The 16879-nt window shown below is 42.2% G+C and overlaps 1 protein-coding gene across 2 annotated transcripts in view; it reads left to right on the forward strand.

Moving 5' to 3' along the window:
• The first annotated feature begins 4718 nt into the window (after positions 1-4718).
• The window catches only part of MAP3K21 (mitogen-activated protein kinase kinase kinase 21), a 41059-nt gene continuing 28898 nt past the window's right edge, over positions 4719-16879 (forward strand). For both annotated transcript variants that reach the window (XM_074537491.1, XM_005487615.4), the window contains exon 1: positions 4719-5651. In XM_074537491.1, coding sequence (XP_074393592.1) covers positions 4916-5651 — 736 coding nt within the window. In that variant the 5' untranslated portion in view covers positions 4719-4915. The remainder of the gene's footprint in view (positions 5652-16879) is intronic.

Here is a 16879-nt window from a genome sequence, read left to right on the forward strand (position 1 = left end):
CCGATACATCACGAGTTTCCGATCTGAGAGCTCTGCCCAACTTCGGTGTCACCCGTTCTGCGTAGACTTGAGATGTGTTTTGGGCGGGGTGGGGGGAAATTCCTCAAAAAAAACATTCGAATTTTTTCAATAATGGCTTTAGGGAAAAACTCAGTCTGCCTTCGTAAAGCGTTTCATGTAGCTGACCTCAAACCAGCGGAGTGAGGAGGTAGGGGCGGGCTGGAGGAAGCTCAGGCGAAGTGCGGGACATGGGGGCTGAAAAGGCGATGGAGGTGAGTGGAAGACTTACGAAGGAGAGAATAAAGTCGGTAAAGAATGAGGCATAAGGATATCAGGTATATTCTTATGGGACGCCCCCAAAGTAAAAGGGTGTGAAAAATGCATGTATTTTATGATTGGCTTTTTGCAAATATTAAAATGAATATTATATGTGTTGTTTTAGAAAGTAATGCTGTATTAACTCTCTTAAGTACTGTGTTAAATATAGTTTTAGGTTATAAAAATTGTTAAAATAGAAACGATGCTATGTAAGATGCTTTGTTTAAAAGAAAGGACTCGTAGTAAGAGAGCAGCCACAGGACACCTAAATCTTTCCGAGAAAAAGAATTTATTGCCCTGTTATCAGAAGAAACGAACTTCTTCCCGCCTCAAAGGTGCTGTTAGGATTCGGAGGAAGAAGTTGACGATGACCAGACAGAATCCTGTGTTTGAATGCAATTTATGCATCATGTATGAAGTGTATGACTATGCAACAGGCTGTTGTTTTTAATCCTTTGTTAACAGGTGTCCTTTTTCGGGCTCGTGCTGCCCAGAAAAAGGTACCCGGACGTCTATAACTCTTTGTATTTGTTGTCTCATATTTGTCCTAATTCAAATTGTCCAAATTACTATTACTCTAATTGTATTACTATTTTTATAAAACCATTTTATTACTATTAAACTTTTAGAATTTTAAAAACAAGTGATTGGCGTTTTTCACAGGGGTGTAAGGTGGGTTGTGAACACCAGGGCTGAACTCACATGATGCTCACCACCTCCCACCCCCGACCATCAGAAAATAGCAGTGAAATACAATTTTAAGTGTCTCACCAGCCCCTTCTAGGGACTGTTCCACATATATTGACCTTTATTACAGTCAGTTTTGTGAAGGATGCATGTATGAAATGGATACATCATCTTGCACATCACAAAATTTACTCCACTTCAATTTTTCCTGACTGTGGCTACAGTTGCACAGACAAAACATGCCATTCTGCTGTGCTTTGTGTGGATTTTTATTTTTTTTACAAACGTAAGAGACCACAGGTGCTATTATAGCTCATGACACATACCTGAGCTTTCTTCCTGATGTCTCAGGTGATGTGGCTGTGCTAGTTTTGGCCTGATGGGAGGGATGATACAGCACTGTGAACAAGTGGTTGGGAGCAGGGGAGGAATGGCATCGTTTCTCTCAGCAGCACTGCCACCATTAGATGCCAAAGGATCTACAGCCTTGGGGCTTGAGTACTTCTTCAGTGTGACCTTGGGATGTTTCCTGAGCTGTATGAAGGAGGCACAGTCCTGGCCATACCTCATGTGCTACTCCTGTAAACACATCTTGCCCAAACTTCTGCCTTGTTGAGTGAACTTTTTTTTTTATCCTTGCAAGTTCTTTTCAAAGATGACAAAGTTAATTAAACCAATTGTAATGATTGAATCAAGTGCCATATGCAGCTATGAATAATGTTTTTGATGTATGATAACTAAAAGTGTTAACTTTCAGAAAATGCTGAAGTCATTTTCCCACAGGCAGGCCAGCAAATAATTTTGTTTACATGCACAGCTCCAATATAGAAAGGTGGGTAAACTAGGGTGCAAAGAGAAAACTTCTTCAAACCTCCTCTCTTCTGTTTTTTGAGACCTCTAACTCATGTAGGTTAAAAAGTGGAAGGCCTAGATAATGCAGACTGCAATTGATATTAGGTTGACTTGTTGTCCTGGTTTTGGCTGGGATAGAGTCATTCTCGGTAGGAGGTACAGTGCCGTGTTTTGGATTCCATATGAAAATACTGTTATTAACACAATCATATTTTGGTTGTTGCTATGTCACATTTCTCTTAAATCTTTTTGTGTCTCATGTCCTGCCAGTAAGGTGGCACAAAAAAGAAGAACTGGGAGGAAGCACAGACAGGACAGGTCACTGAAACTGCCCAAAGGGATATTCTAGACCATCATGCTCAGTATATAAAGTGGGAGGAAGAGCACGACATTTGGAGTGATAATATCTTAGTTACTTTTCTTCCCAAGAAACTATTACATGTGATGGGACCCTGATCTCCTGGAGGTGGCTGAACACCTGCCTGTGCATGGAAAGGGATGAATTAATTCCTTGTTGCTTTGCTTGTGAGTGTGGCTTCCCTTTCCCTATTAAAGTGTCTTATCTCAACCCACAAGTTTTCTCATTTTTACTCTTCTGATTCTCTCCTCGATCCTGCTGGTGGGGGAGTGAGTGAGTGCCTGCGTGGGGCTTGGCTGCTAACTGGGGTTAAACCACGACACTTGTCCACACATCACTCAAATCTTTCAACTCTTCCTCATCTTTGGATAATGCTTTCACCAAGTTGGTTTTTTTGGGGGGGTAAGGATACTTGCAGTTATGAAGGGTTCCTGTAATTTCCAGGTCAGGATATGTGTCCTGGACACAAGGTAGATGCACAGTATTGTAGCTACACAGTTGCAGGAGAGCCAAAGATGTAAAAAGGGACCTCTTTTGTCAACAAAGAGGCCAGTGAGGGCCTGAGCCATCTGTACGCCGCTCTTTTAGCCGCTAACTCCACTAGGTGGTGCCGTCAGGAAAGTTAAGGACACTTCACACTGTTTTGGGTCACAATATTTCCATTATTCGAACTCCTAGGAACAGCAACTATACAGCAACATCCTGGAGCACTGGGTGCTGAAGAACAAAGTCTAACCTGACTGCAGCGATTGCTAGTGGATAGTGGCACTTCAGAAAGCAAATTTTGGAATAATAGCTCTAGATAAATATTTAAACATTTCACTGTACTGCAACCAATACCTTGTCTGACCCAAAACATTCCACACTTAATTAGTTCCTGCAGATTCTTTTAGATAACAAAGTACAAGGTGGAATTTGTGTGGCAGAACGCTTGTATTACAACATACTTTATGGCTTTTATAATAAGGCAAATATGCAGATAAGGGAAAGGCTTGTAATTACCTCTCTGAATAGCTGCAAGGCAATGTTATATTAAAGGAAATGGGAGAAGACTTGATAGACATGCTAGTTCTGCATTCTTTCTTTTTGGTTAATGTGGTTCAGTAAGTCACTTTAGCATAATTGTATTTTTGCATTGTGTATAACTATAAATACAGTGAGGTAAACAAGAATTTATGATTTTTGAATACTGTAATTTTAATTTTTCTAAAATTACTGTCTTTATGTTCAAACCTTAGTTCTGTGGTGCCCAGCTGCAAATTTTGCATTTATGTAGAGATGTACAGTGCTCTGAATGTAAGTTTTTGTGCAAAACATAGAGTGTTCATCACACCAGGTTATTCAACCCAGCACTGCTTTTTTTGCACCTTTCCCGAGCCTTTACTGTCCTCCTCAGGGCCTCTGCTGGCAGCAACCACATCCATAACCACAGGTCCCACAGCACAGTGATTGGCTCCTGGCATGAAAACTCATTTCCTTCCACTTTGAACCACTGTTTCCCACCACGCTGGCGAGACAAGAGGGCGTCCCCACCCCTCACACTTCCCTCCAACTTCCAAGGAAACGACAACTCTAGTTTAGAAAGTGATACGATTTTTCCACTTAAAACCAGGAGAATCTTTACCCAGAAATAGCACATACACAGCGTTTGCTATTTTCAGGCAACCTCTTAATTGAAAGGATTGTGTGATCACACCACACAGGGCTGGGACTCTCTCAGCCCCTGCATGGTCAGGGTGGTGAGCAGGGGAGAGTTGGAGTGGGCCCAGAGGAGGGCAACAAAGGTAATTACGGGTCTGGAGCATCTCCAGGACAGGCTGAGGGAGCTGGGCCTGTTCAGCCTCGAGCAGAGAAGTCTGAGAAGGGACCTCATCCATGTGTATCAGTATCTAAAGGGAGAGTGCCAGGCACTTCGCAGTGGGGCTGAGCAATAGGACAAGAGGCAACAGGCAGAAACTGATGCACAGGAAATTCCACCTGAACACGATGAAGAAATGCTTTACTGTGAGGCTGACTGGACACTGGAACAGATTGTCCAGAGCTCTCCCTCAATGGAGATGTACAAGAACCACTTGGCCTCAATCCTGTGCCATGTGCTCTAGGATGACACTGCTTGAGCTTGGAACAGATGTACCACTGCGGTCCCTTCCAACCCGACCCGTTCTGTGAGAGGCCACGAGCGGCGGAGGCAGGTGGCGGAGCAAGCACGAACCGAGGAAGCTGTTTCTTCAGAACCCGCTGGGGGCTCGCTCCAAAGGAGCCCCAAAACCGCAAAGGAAGGAGAGGGTAAGCTGCAGAGGAGGCACAAGCCCCCGGCCCGGTCTGCAGCCCCGGAGGGACAAAAGAGGGGTCACGGCCCCCTCAGCCCCGTCCCGGTCCCCCGGACCGCACCGGCCCCTCCGCGCCCAGCGCCACGTGACTGCGGGCGGCCAATGGGCGGGCGCGGGCGGGCGGGCGCGGGGCACCGGCGCTGCCCTCCCCGCCTTTCCCGCGCGCGCCTGCGCTCTCCCCGCTGGAGCCCCGCGGCGGCGGCGGCGGCGACCGGGCCGGGCGGCCCCGCCCCTGCCCGCGCCCCGCCCTCCCCTCCCGCGGCTCCCGCTCGGCGGCGGCGGCGGCGGCAGCAGGTGAGGATGCGGCCGGGCGGGCGCTCCCGCGTCGGCGGCGCTGCTGCTGGTGGCTGCCGGCGCTGAGGTCGCTGCCATGGCTCTGCCGGGCGCCGGGGCGGCGGCGTCCGCCGGTGGCAGCGGCGCTCCGTGCCCGCTGTGGACGGCGCTGTACGACTACGAGGCGAGCGGCGAGGACGAGCTGAGCCTGCGGCGAGGGGACGTGGTGGAGGTGCTGTCGCAGGACGCGGCGGTGTCCGGCGACGACGGCTGGTGGGCGGGGAAGATTCGCCACCGCCTCGGCATCTTCCCGGCCAACTACGTGACCCGCCAGCCCCGCGGTGGAGCGGCGACGGGGGGCAGCGGGCTGGGGGACCCCGAGGGGAGCCTAACGGAGATCGACTTCCAGCACCTGGAGCTGCAGGAGATCATCGGCGTGGGGGGCTTCGGGAAGGTGTACCGGGCCACCTGGCGGGGCCGCGAGGTGGCCGTGAAGGCGGCACGGCAGGACCCCGACGAGGACATCACGGCCACGGCGGAGAGCGTGCGGCAGGAGGCCAAGCTCTTCTCCATGCTACGGCACCCCAACATCATCGCCCTGCACGGGGTCTGCCTGCGGGAGCCCAACCTCTGCCTCGTCATGGAGTTCGCCCGCGGCGGATCCCTCAACAGGGCCCTGGCCGCCGCCCCCGGGGCCGCGGCCGCCCGCGGGGGCCGCCGCATCCCCCCGCACATCTTGGTGAACTGGGCGGTGCAGATCGCCCGCGGCATGCTCTACCTGCACGACGAGGCCATCGTCCCCATCCTGCACCGGGACCTCAAGTCGAGCAACAGTGAGTCCCGGGCGGGGCGGGGGGGAGGTGACGAGGGACCTTCGGACGGCGACGGGATGTCCCCGCCTTAGGCCGCGGGGCCCGGGGGTCCCGGCGTGGCGGCGCTGGCCGCGGTGCGGGGGTGGTGGCCGGGCCTGGACGGGCTCCGTCCGAGAGCCCTGTTCCACCGGGGGACGGGTGTCGCAACTCGGGCACCCGGTGCCAGAAGCTTGGGCAAGCGGCAGGTTGGTTTGCCGGGCTGAGAGCTGGCTGCGAACTCGTGGAGAGGTCGGCAGGAACCGGGGGTACCTGCAGCGCACGCAAAGCCCGGCCCCCTCGGAGGGAAGCTCACTGAGAGCGGGATAAAATTCTGTGCGCAGCCACCACAATTGCAAATCTACAAGGCTGTATTTACTCTGATGTTGTGTGGTCCTGGCTTTTAAAACTAACCCAAGGAACCAAGCGCCTTGTAAAGAGAAGGTTTAATGAGTGTATCACTTCTATTTCACTGCCGTACAAATCGTATGTATTTCTGGTTTTCACTGCATGCATTTAACATTGATAAAATTTGTCCACTTAGCCAACATTGAGGTGGAAAAGACAAGTATTTTAAAACCAGTTGTTGTTCAGATGCCAGATTTGCTTTCATCCCTTGGCATGGGCAAATGCACCTGCAGGAATGGGGGAGTTGCTCAATTCTTGCTTAATGGCTCCTTGGTCCATCTGACAATGCAGAAGCATCTAAGATTTTTGCCACTGTGCTTTTGGAAAGCTGGATTACTAGAATAGAGTGTTTATGGCTTGCGGTTGGAGTTGTGTTAGAAATGATGACCTGAAAGTGGAAATCTGTGTGTTTCCTCAAATATCTGAAACTATCTCCACTCTTTACTTTTTGTTCTGAATGTTCCAAAAGTGCAGCAATGTGTTAGTCTTTTTTTTTCCAGTTAGGAGACCTTAAGTAGTCCAGCAGAAACAAAAAAGCTTCATTCAAGTTTGAAGCATTTTGTTTAAGAGGCTCTGTGTCTTGAAGGTCACCATGCATGGCCTGTTAAGACAAGGCTCAGTCATGGGACTGACTGTTCTGAGAATACTTTCACTATTTGTTTGATAAAGAAAGAACCTAGCTCAGCTGTGTTTGTGGCTCAGTTTGTAGCACGGGTGGTGAACTCTTGGACGTTTAGCGTCATGGCCAACACCTTTATTTCTAGCAAGTGGTCTGTAGCCAGCTTGTGCCCTTTTAGTTTGCTGCTGTGTAAGGAATGAGCTGCTTCACCTGGAGTGCTTAGTGGCTCTCCTTAGAGTGGGCTGTGCATGCCAGCAGCATGTTAAATGACAGTGACAAAGTTCATGTCTGAAATAAATTCATAACCCTGTGGTTTAGCATAACACTGGGAGCTGACTTGGGTACTGCTGAGAACTGATTACCATTGTCATCTTATAGGGCTAATGGCAGAGCATCTAAAAATATCATTCTTATTATAACCTCAGCTTAGGTGCCTATTCACTGCTTCCATTTCTAACTCCTGTTGCAGATGCACTTAACTTGAGCTAGGTCTCTCACATGTATTTCTTAATCTTGGCAAGATACTTCAAACAAACTTCTTAGTTTGAAGAAGTATTGAATATCCTAAACAGAATTATGTCTCTTGATCATCCACCTAAATGATAGTGTTGGAAGACAGCGGTGCCCTGCTGGTACCATATACTGTTCAACAACATGAATTTAAAATGACTGCAAGTCATGGCAGTATCCCCTGTTCTGGTAACTCATCCATTCATCAAAGATTTCCCTTCACCCTATTTCTGTAGTCTTTTGCAGTCTTGCACAGTGGGAGTGGAATGCTGCCAGGGTTGAGTGAGCGACTTGCTTGGCGTGAACAGGAGCAGTTGTGCAGTGGCTGCAGCCCCAGACGGGTCTGGCAGCGCCCATTCCTCTCCTGCTCCTCGCTGCTTTCCAGGCACTGCTGCTGGTGGTGCTTCAGTGCTCGCCCTTAAGCAGCTCTAGGTAGTATATGAGTGTATCAGTTTTGTGCTAACCTTGTTATTTTTGTTAAGAAGGATTTTTTCTTCTTCCTCAGACAATAAATTGGAAAAATTACTGTCCTTATTGTGATGTGGTAAGAAATGCTTCTCAAACTATTTCCCCAGCAAGTAGGCGGGAACTAATTTTTCCAGCTGGGAAAGGGAGCCCCTTCTACCAGTGTATTTGATCCAGAAAAGGTATGTGTCTGGGCTTGTGGTTGGCAGGCAATAGCAAGCATCTCAAAGGCAAGCATGTTACTTCTCTTTGTGCAGTTTTATGGAGCTGGAATCTCTGTAGCATATCTGTTGTGGCTTCGCTGATGCCACATTGACAGGACTGGAGAAGAAGTGCCACAAACGGCAGAGCCGTGAGAGCAGCCAGCTTTTATTAACAAAGCCCAGTGACTGTCTGGGTTTGAATGCTCTTGTTTCATGGGCTCTTTCTGGGAGGTGGGAAAAGGTTTGTGTTTCTGCCAGAGTAAGGGAAATTAATAAGTAAACAAAGGTTTTTCATATCAGAAAGGAAAACTAACAAACTTGGTTTTGAGGGCTGAACAGGGAAGTGAATGCAACTCATGAGTTTTATTAACAGCAGAGAGAGTTTCTTCAGTTCTAGAGTCCAGGTAAAATAAACTTTCAAAAGCAGACAAAACAAAAGTGTTAAGAACACTTAGCTTTAGATATGTGTGCTTAAATGAAACATAGTAACCATGATGTCTAATGTTGCCTTACTAGTCGTGGGTGCTTTATAAAGCCTTGTATGACTGAAGTGGTGAGAGGTTTCACTGACAAATATCATGGCCTGTTTTGAGGATAACTTCTCATAAGCAGTTCTTACATTCCTCAATATACTTTATAGATTAAAGACATAATCTAAAATAAAAGATTAACAGGTGAACTTTACCTAATCTAAAATATGAATAAAAATCATGGAAGAAAATTCTATTTTGTTCAACCCATCATTGTTACTAAAGGAATTCTGAATTAATTGATGCTTTAACCGAAAAGGAGATGTCTTAAAAACTGTGAAAATACTTGAATATTCCTAACTCTGTCTTCTGGGTAGGAAGTTATTCTTGATTTAGCATGCCTGCTGATTATGAAAAGAAATTAGGTTTTACTGGAAATAGAAGACAGGAATTCATCTACAAGACCAGACACTATAAGTTATGTGTGTCTTTTTACCACATCTCAGCTTTTTTTCTGACTCTTTGGAAGGGCAGCTTTTTTCTCTGAGGGGATGAAATTTCTTGCTTCTGAGCAAGGACACTTTATTAGTTATAAGACCTGTGGTTGTGTAAGGGCTCAGCACAGCCTTCCCTGATTATTCTGTCCTGAAAAAAGCTGTGGTATGTTCAGCTAGAGTATGCCACATTTTCACTTTCTGAAGTCAAGGCTAGAGAAAACAGAGGTTTGTGATTCTGGGGTTGATTTCAGACTGTGCACTGCTTCTGCCTTTAAAAAATGCACTTTATCTCTAGTGCAGCAGCCTTATGTACTTGTAGGAACCATTGCAGTAAGTTCAGAATATCTTGCTTATGGCGTAGACATATCCACGATTACAGAGTTGGTTATGTGTAGATTAAGTGTACTAGCACAGTACTGATAAAGTGCTCTGTACTCACTTGTCATAGATGGATGTGCCAGAAGGGTTTGGTTTGCTGTGGCTTTCACCAGCTCCTCCAGCAGTCCAGGGTCCTTTGCAGCCCTCAGCTGTGAAGGGCATTGAGTTTATATTGCTTTTTGAAATTGTCGAGGTCAGCTGGAGTTTCAAGGATTGTTGAATAAGGCCATGATAGTGACAGTGCTAATGAGAATTACTTGAATCTGAAGGAATCAAACATAGGAGAGGTCAACCCACTGTAATGTCATGTTCTTCAAACTAGTATACTGAGTAGCAGTTAGAGAATAGAAACCATTTGATTTTAAAACCTTAAAAGGAAGTGTGATGTGTTTTGACAGAACTGTTGAATCAGTTGCTTTTGATGAGGCAGGGTGTCCTGGAGTTTGAGAAAAGCAAGAACAAATTCTCATAATTTGCAGCAGAATTGCTCAGGTTATGCACCTTTTATTATTATTTATTAAACACCTTTTAAAATAAGATGGAAATGTTTTCCAAAATTTGTAAAAACTGCTTTCTCTCAAACGTGTCTGTATAGCAGCTTTAGGCTAGCTGTTCAGGGAGAGGACGAAACTAGAGTTAAGCCTATCTGCCATTTTCTGAACTGATTTTATATATTCTGAAATCACTAGGGTGCATAATTTGTCTCTTAACTGTTTTGAAGAGGTTAATGCTTGTTCACATCACAAGTACAGCTGTTATTAAATGTTTGAAATGCAGAATCTTGTACAGCTACCAAGAGAATTCAAAATTACATTCTATTACAATTGTCTTTGGTAGCTTTGAGAGAGATGAGAAATGGTTTTTCAGTAGATTTGAGCTTCAGTGTAACTTCCTTTGAAAATAAAGTTCCAAGATGCTCGCTCATGGCAGTGAAAATTGGAGTTTTTTCTGTCAGCAGCACTGTGCCAATTACTGCTCACCTATTGTGGTGTAACAAAACTAAAGAACCTGATGTATTCTGCATCTCAGTGTCCTCCTGTTGGCACCCCCATTTGTGGAACTTACAGTCTCACACTGATTTCCACATCTCCAGTGTCCCAGCTAAGCCTGGCTGTCCCAAGGTGCCCATCTCCAGTGCTGGGTGACTCGGGCACCTCCTGTAGCATGCTGCAAATGCTGTAATTGGTTTGACACTGCTGGTAGTGCCTGGCTGGCTGCTAAGCTGCTGATGGCAGCTGGGGTCTGGAGGGGAGTGGATGTTTTTCCTGGCAGAACTAACTGAAATCCCTCTGCCAGAAGACAACCCATTTTCATAAAACCCATAGGAACCACATCTTTGAGAACGTGGTATCCCTTGGATAAATATCAGTCAGGTAGAATCGTGGGCCAGAAGTTATTTAGCATTTTAAAATCTGTGTGCTGTAGTTTTCCATGCTGTCTTCATATAGGAAGTCATGGTACTTAAATGCTTTACATTGTTCTTAATTACTTAAAAATCACATAAAGTTAGAAATTATGCCAGGTGTACCAGATTCATATCCCATGTCTGAGAGGCAGTAGCCCTGCCTTGTGCTTTGCTGTAAAAGTAATGCTGCTGCATTGCAGCATTAAGAACATACATCCTGAAGCATCTGGAAGTGGATACGCAGGAAGGAGCACTGATTTTTATAACCTTATTAGTTAAGTATTCTTTAAAAAAAACACAGAAAACCAAAATAAAACCACCTTCATGCAAATATAAGTAGGATTGCAAAATTTCATTTATTTGGGAAACACTACCTGTTTTGAATGTTGTGATCTGCTTAAACTTAGCGTGCCATTGACTTCCAGTAAGTTTTTCTTTTGAATATCCTTATGTCACATGAAAGAGTTCTAAATCTCATGAAACATTGCTCCCAGTATTTTTTTTCATTATTTCATGTGTGCTCAGACTATGTAAATAGGGATTCTATTTTTTGAAAGGCCCTGAAGGTTAGCTGGATTCTGTGGGAGCATCAAATGCTTAGCAGCCTTGAGCTAGTAGTATCTTTTTCCAGTTCATCAAAGGCAATGCTATGTTTTGCACCTGTTTTAATATTCACTTGATATATATGCTTGTTGCATATAAATATGTTGTGTAGTTTGTGTCCAGGAAGATACTGGAATTCAGGAGAGAACAGTTTTGAGTAGCTGGTTGCTGTGATTGTCTCATTCCACCATAGAAATAACTATAGTGTTAAAATGTTGTAGAGGCCTAATTTCCAGTTGAAGGATGTGCTTCAGCATTTAAAAATAATATTCAGAAACATTATGATTTTAACACAATATCCTGAAATGAAATTTTGTGAACTGCTGCTGTGTAGCACTATATTTGTCCTGTCTAAGCTTTCAGAGGAGGAATGATATCCAGCAGTTATTTTATTTGAAGATGAAGACTTAACTGCAGTAGCCATTTATTTCACCTCAGTTACCATCTTCTAAATTTGCTTCTGTTTGATGTTTTTCTATGTCTCAAGTCTGGACATTAACAGGTGGAAAAAATTGCTCATTAATTTAGAACAAAGTCCCTCAAACTTAACAAGGCTGAAGTAAATTTACATGTAGTGCTTAATGCTGAAAACAAGACTCTAGGCTGAAACACTGGCTATATGTCATTTGATTAATTATAAGCTCATGAACTTTAATACCCCTATTTATAATTCATTTTTTATTCAGACTTTCATTTTAATGTTTTCCCAACTATGTCCATCTGACAGCTGTAGAGAGTTGTTTCTTATTTGGTGTTGAGACTGCATCTCTAACAGGTCAGATTATTTAGTCCAGAATAATATTGTTTTGATCTTTCTCTGAATCTAACTTGGTTTTTCATGTTTTTCTTCCCTGTCTTTGTTTCTTTGTTCTGTCATTGTATAGCACCAAGTGATCTGGTTTACAACTTTTGGAAGATTGGTTTTTCTCTTTTTTTTTTTTTTTTTTTTTTTTTTTTTTCTGCTTTGTGTTATACTCATTCCTAGCAGGTTTCTTCAGGACTTTCATTTGCACCAGGGTTTATGGTGACCTCTTCATGGAGAATGTGGGAGTCACATTCTAGTCTGTATGTTGTGTTTGCTCACTGTTTTTGATGGTAAAGAGTTCTGTTTCAGGGTAGCATTATAAATTGAAGTGTAGGGCTTTGGATTATAGTGTTTTTAGAATTTGTGTATTAAAGACTTAAAGGATTATTTGGCTCATTTTTTTTTTAAGCTGGTGCCCTAAAATAGGGTCATAGACTTTTTTGCCTCTGAAATTTGTACTGAGCAAGCAACCTATTTTCACCCAGGTTAATAGAAAAACAGACAGCTAAACACCTCTCATTAGCTGGTAAAATACTTATACAATTTTGTTCATTCCCCTAAATAGTGAAAAATAATTTTAACTGCTGACCATAACACTTCTTAAAAGAGGTATTGTGCTTAAATAAGCAAACTGCAAAGTGTGGTTGGAATTTAGACATTGTTGGTGTTATCCAAGCATTAGAAGAAATTGAGATATAACTGAGTTTTCAGTTACAGATTATTCCCCCATCCCCATGGGAGCTACAGGGACAGGGCCTATCTTTGGACCCTCTTAGCAAATATTAAAAGCTCCACGAAAATGTTCTGCAACCTCAAAGGAATAGAGAAGTAACACATCACTGAACTGTATTTGGTTGTTGAATGCTGTTTTGTGGTTTCTTTGACCTTAGAAGAGAATGGCTTTTTGTTTGCAATCTGTAAATTTTCTTACCACTGAGTATGAGCTTTTTTCTAAACTTGCTTCAGTGTTGCAAGTTCTGAAAAAGGCTGACCTTGTATGATAAATATTTGCAAGGAGTGGGTGCAGCATAGGGTAATTTCTGACCTTGAAATTTATTTCTGATTATTTGTTAAAATTTAAGGCACTAAAATTTGTTTCAATAACTTTCAGTTATAATGCTTCTAATAATGCAGATTTTTTTTTTTTGAGCTTTGGGATTGTTTTGTTTATTAGAAGCAAAATTAATGTCTAGGACATCGAAGTAAACATAAATACATATGATACATAGATAAAAACAGATAAATACCAAATTACTTGGCTGTCTGTATTCATGAGCAGTACAAAAATAACAGCTGGTGTAGCTTGCATTCCTGGATTGACAGCTTTAAACTACATTTCATCACTTTTACCTTGCTTGACCATTTTACTCTATCCAGTCACTGAAAATAAATGGATGTTTAAATTTTAACCCTCTTACTGCTTGTTAAATTCATGGATTAAATAAGGTAAGTTGGAAAAATTACATATATGTATAATGTCACCACAGAAGTATTCTTCCTCCTTGGAGCTTCCTGCCAGCTTTAACCTTTTTTGTGTGCGGTGGGGGTCATAGCTCCAGTTAAATCAGTCCTAGACATGCCAGTGTTGGCTACATAATCATTCTTTGTTCTCTTCACAGTGACTAAAATCTGTGTTTTGGCAGGTGTACTATTAACTCAGAGCTGATAAGTTGGCCCTCCCTCTCAAAAATGTAGGAGTAAATGCTTCATTGCTGTGGTTCGTTATGGGACAAGTTAACCCTTGGAACTGGTTATATTTTAGTTCTAAATGTTCAGGCAGTTTTGTGATTTGATTTCCTATCAGGATTAGATGCCACTGTTCTTCCTGGAGTTAATTGCTTTTATTTCCTCCTGTATTATGTAGAAAGGAAAAATATTGTCCTTTTAAACTCATTGCTTAATGTTACACTATTGAGACAAACAATCAGCTTTCCCTTTCATTTTCTCTTCTCAAGAGAAGGACAGCACTGTCAAGTTTGCGGAGTTCTCATTTCAAAATAAGTGTTTTCACTTTGCTGTCAAATGCATTTAAATGTATTTTTAAAACAAGTGGATTTAAAAATTGTCTAATTTTTTTCTGCTTTGTTTGCTAGGTAACAGGTTATTTGGCTTTTTAATTTTTTGTTAAAACAGCAAGACTCTTTCAAATGTTCTTTAAAAAATAAACAACCTAAAAATTCTTTATAAAGTGTAACCTATTAAGAATCCTCATAGAAATTGTTGTGCAGGGTTTCATATTAACTGATGAGATTCTAACTCAATGACTAAACCTGACCAAGTATCTACGACCAGAATTTGGATTCATAGCAGTTGGCATCTTCAAAGGAGATCCAGGAATTTTTTCTGGTTTTAGTTTATTCAGTGGGTTCTTTCCAATAGTAGATTTTGTCAAAGCTGATTTTATTATGGAAAAAAACATAGCAAATCTGGATTCTATCTTTAAATCTCTGACTAAAACTGGATGTGAAAGGGTTGACCTGTTTGTGTTGCTTGACTTCCCACTTGTTGCAACAGGTGCCACAGGGATTCCTGGAGCAGCTGTAGCTGTATGAGGAGGCTTCCCCACCCACCTCCCACCCGTTAGCCAAGTCTACACATCTCAGTCTGCCTGTGTGGTCAGTAGGTCAGGTTAAAACATTGCTGAGATTCAGCAGGAAACTACTCTAAGCTGGTTTATTTGCAGGCTTCATTTCCTGCTGGGCTATCTGGCTGGTTGAGTCTCCCAAGACTACCCAGCTGCTAGACTCAGCCTAGGGGGAAAAAGCTGTAGATGGTGAGGGGCTGTCAGTGAAGAGGAGGTTAAGGTATTTCAGTGACAGCAGATTCCTTCTGTCTTGGTTGTTACATCAGACTACACCTCTTTACTTCAGCTTTGCTAATAAGTCACCTTTAAAAGTAGAATGTCTTTTTAATTTTTTAGGTATGTATTTATCTATTTCTATTAAACCTTATTTTATTTTGATGTGACTCTTTTTTTGTATTAAATATTCTAATTTCAACACATCAAATGCGCCTTGAGATAAGTCACAAAAAATAAAGCAACAAGGAAGTTCATAATTGTGGAGTGTTATGTGTTATGATCAGGAAAAGTATGCCAACTATGTAAATACTTCCGTGTACTCAGAAGCTGTGTATTCTTCTGATTAGCTTGAAATATCAAACTGCATCGAGTCATGCTCTATTGACTTCAAAAAAATAACTATAAATCCGAGCCAAATTTGAATGAAATATTCATAGCTTCAAAACAAAATATTGAAAAGATGATTTGACTGATGATAGATAACTTAAATTGTTAGTTCTGAAGGAAGGTAACGTGTGTCAGCTCTTGCCCCTGGATGTCATTTGTGAGATTAAAAACCTCATCTGCCTTGCCTGTTAAATTTTGTATGTTGTATGACATATATTGATTTAAGGAATGGCCAGGTCTTAAATTTGGGTTAGGCAGGAAGTTAATGTTTTCTCCGACTTTCTCTTGGTGGAAGCTGTACCTGATGTATTATATATTGACAAAGACTTTTTATGCAGTTTGAACATAATAGCTTTAGTTGGCCTTATATTTTGTGGTTTTTTTAAGACTAGGATGAAGCTCCTTAAAAAAATGAATCACTTCCATAAAAAAGATTGTGTACTTTAAGGAATGGATTCAGAGCCACTTTATTCTGCTGAGTTTGAAACTAGAACATTATCTAACTCAGGAATTCACAACCTAGCTGTTGTCCTTCTCATCTCCCTTCATTTTGGTCACTTTTTTTTGTTTCTATTTTTGGGGGTTTTTTGCTTCAGAGTTGCCTTTTAAAAATAGCAAGCGAAGAAAGTAATTGCTGTTTCAAATAACTAAGGAAGTTCCTGGTAGATAGAACACAACTGAGTGTTTTGAGTTTTAAAACTAAGTTTCAGTATTGACTGATTTCCATGCAATTGTAAAATTATGGAGGAATTGCTTTAATGAGGTTGTTTTTTCTTGAATTTAGTTTTTAAATAGGAGAGTTAAGTGTAACATTTTATTAAAGACAACTTGAGAATGTTTGGTGTCCAGTCTGCTTTTGAGTTTTTGCTGATGTAGTATCCAAATCCTACATTTTTCAGAATTTACTGCTGATCTAGTGTTTAAATTATGATTATTTGAATGTCTAATTATAAATGCTTGTTACCTCTAGTACTTCCTCTTACAGCACAATAGAAAACTCTGTTTTGCATTACAGACCTATCTGAAAAGCAAGTGAAGCACAAATGGCATGCAGTAAACTAACTTGCAGCATCTGTAGTCTGTGCCAATAGCTTGTTAAAACTGCTTCTTTCTCTCAAGTTTCCATTTGCCCAAAGTTGCTTTAATAATAGTTATTAAAGAAGTAAAGGGGAAGCAAAAAATGGTGATGCAAGGTGTGTTGGAGCTGTTGAAATCTCTTGTCTGTTTTTCTGTCTTTCCTTTTATTTCCCTCCATTTTCTTCAGAAGGCAGGTGACTCCTAGTCATTCTCATCCTTTGGTGCTTTTCTTTTGCCATATATCCTACTGTGGGCTGGGCTTTTCTTATGAGGTTCATGTGTATTTGTCAGTTCATGATGTCAAGAACTTTTTCTGTCAAGTCGTGTCTTGTTTTGGCTTTCCAATGGGGAACACTTTGTTCAGGATAATTTTTTTTTTTTTTTTTTTTTTTTTTAGTATATGTTGGCTCCTTTGAGGTACATTTTTTGGGTTGTTCGTTTTGGGTTTTTTTTAAGCTGGGTATTTTTAGAGAAATGCATTTAAGAACAAACTGCTCCTTTCAGTTGTGTGAAAATTAAGAACTGGTTATATGCCTGCTGTAAAGGGACATAGATAATAGAGGAGCACAGTATCCATAGAATAAAA

The sequence above is a fragment of the Zonotrichia albicollis genome, chromosome 3 (genome assembly GCF_047830755.1).
Source record: "Zonotrichia albicollis isolate bZonAlb1 chromosome 3, bZonAlb1.hap1, whole genome shotgun sequence".
In the NCBI taxonomy this organism is placed as follows: Eukaryota; Metazoa; Chordata; class Aves; order Passeriformes; family Passerellidae; genus Zonotrichia; species Zonotrichia albicollis.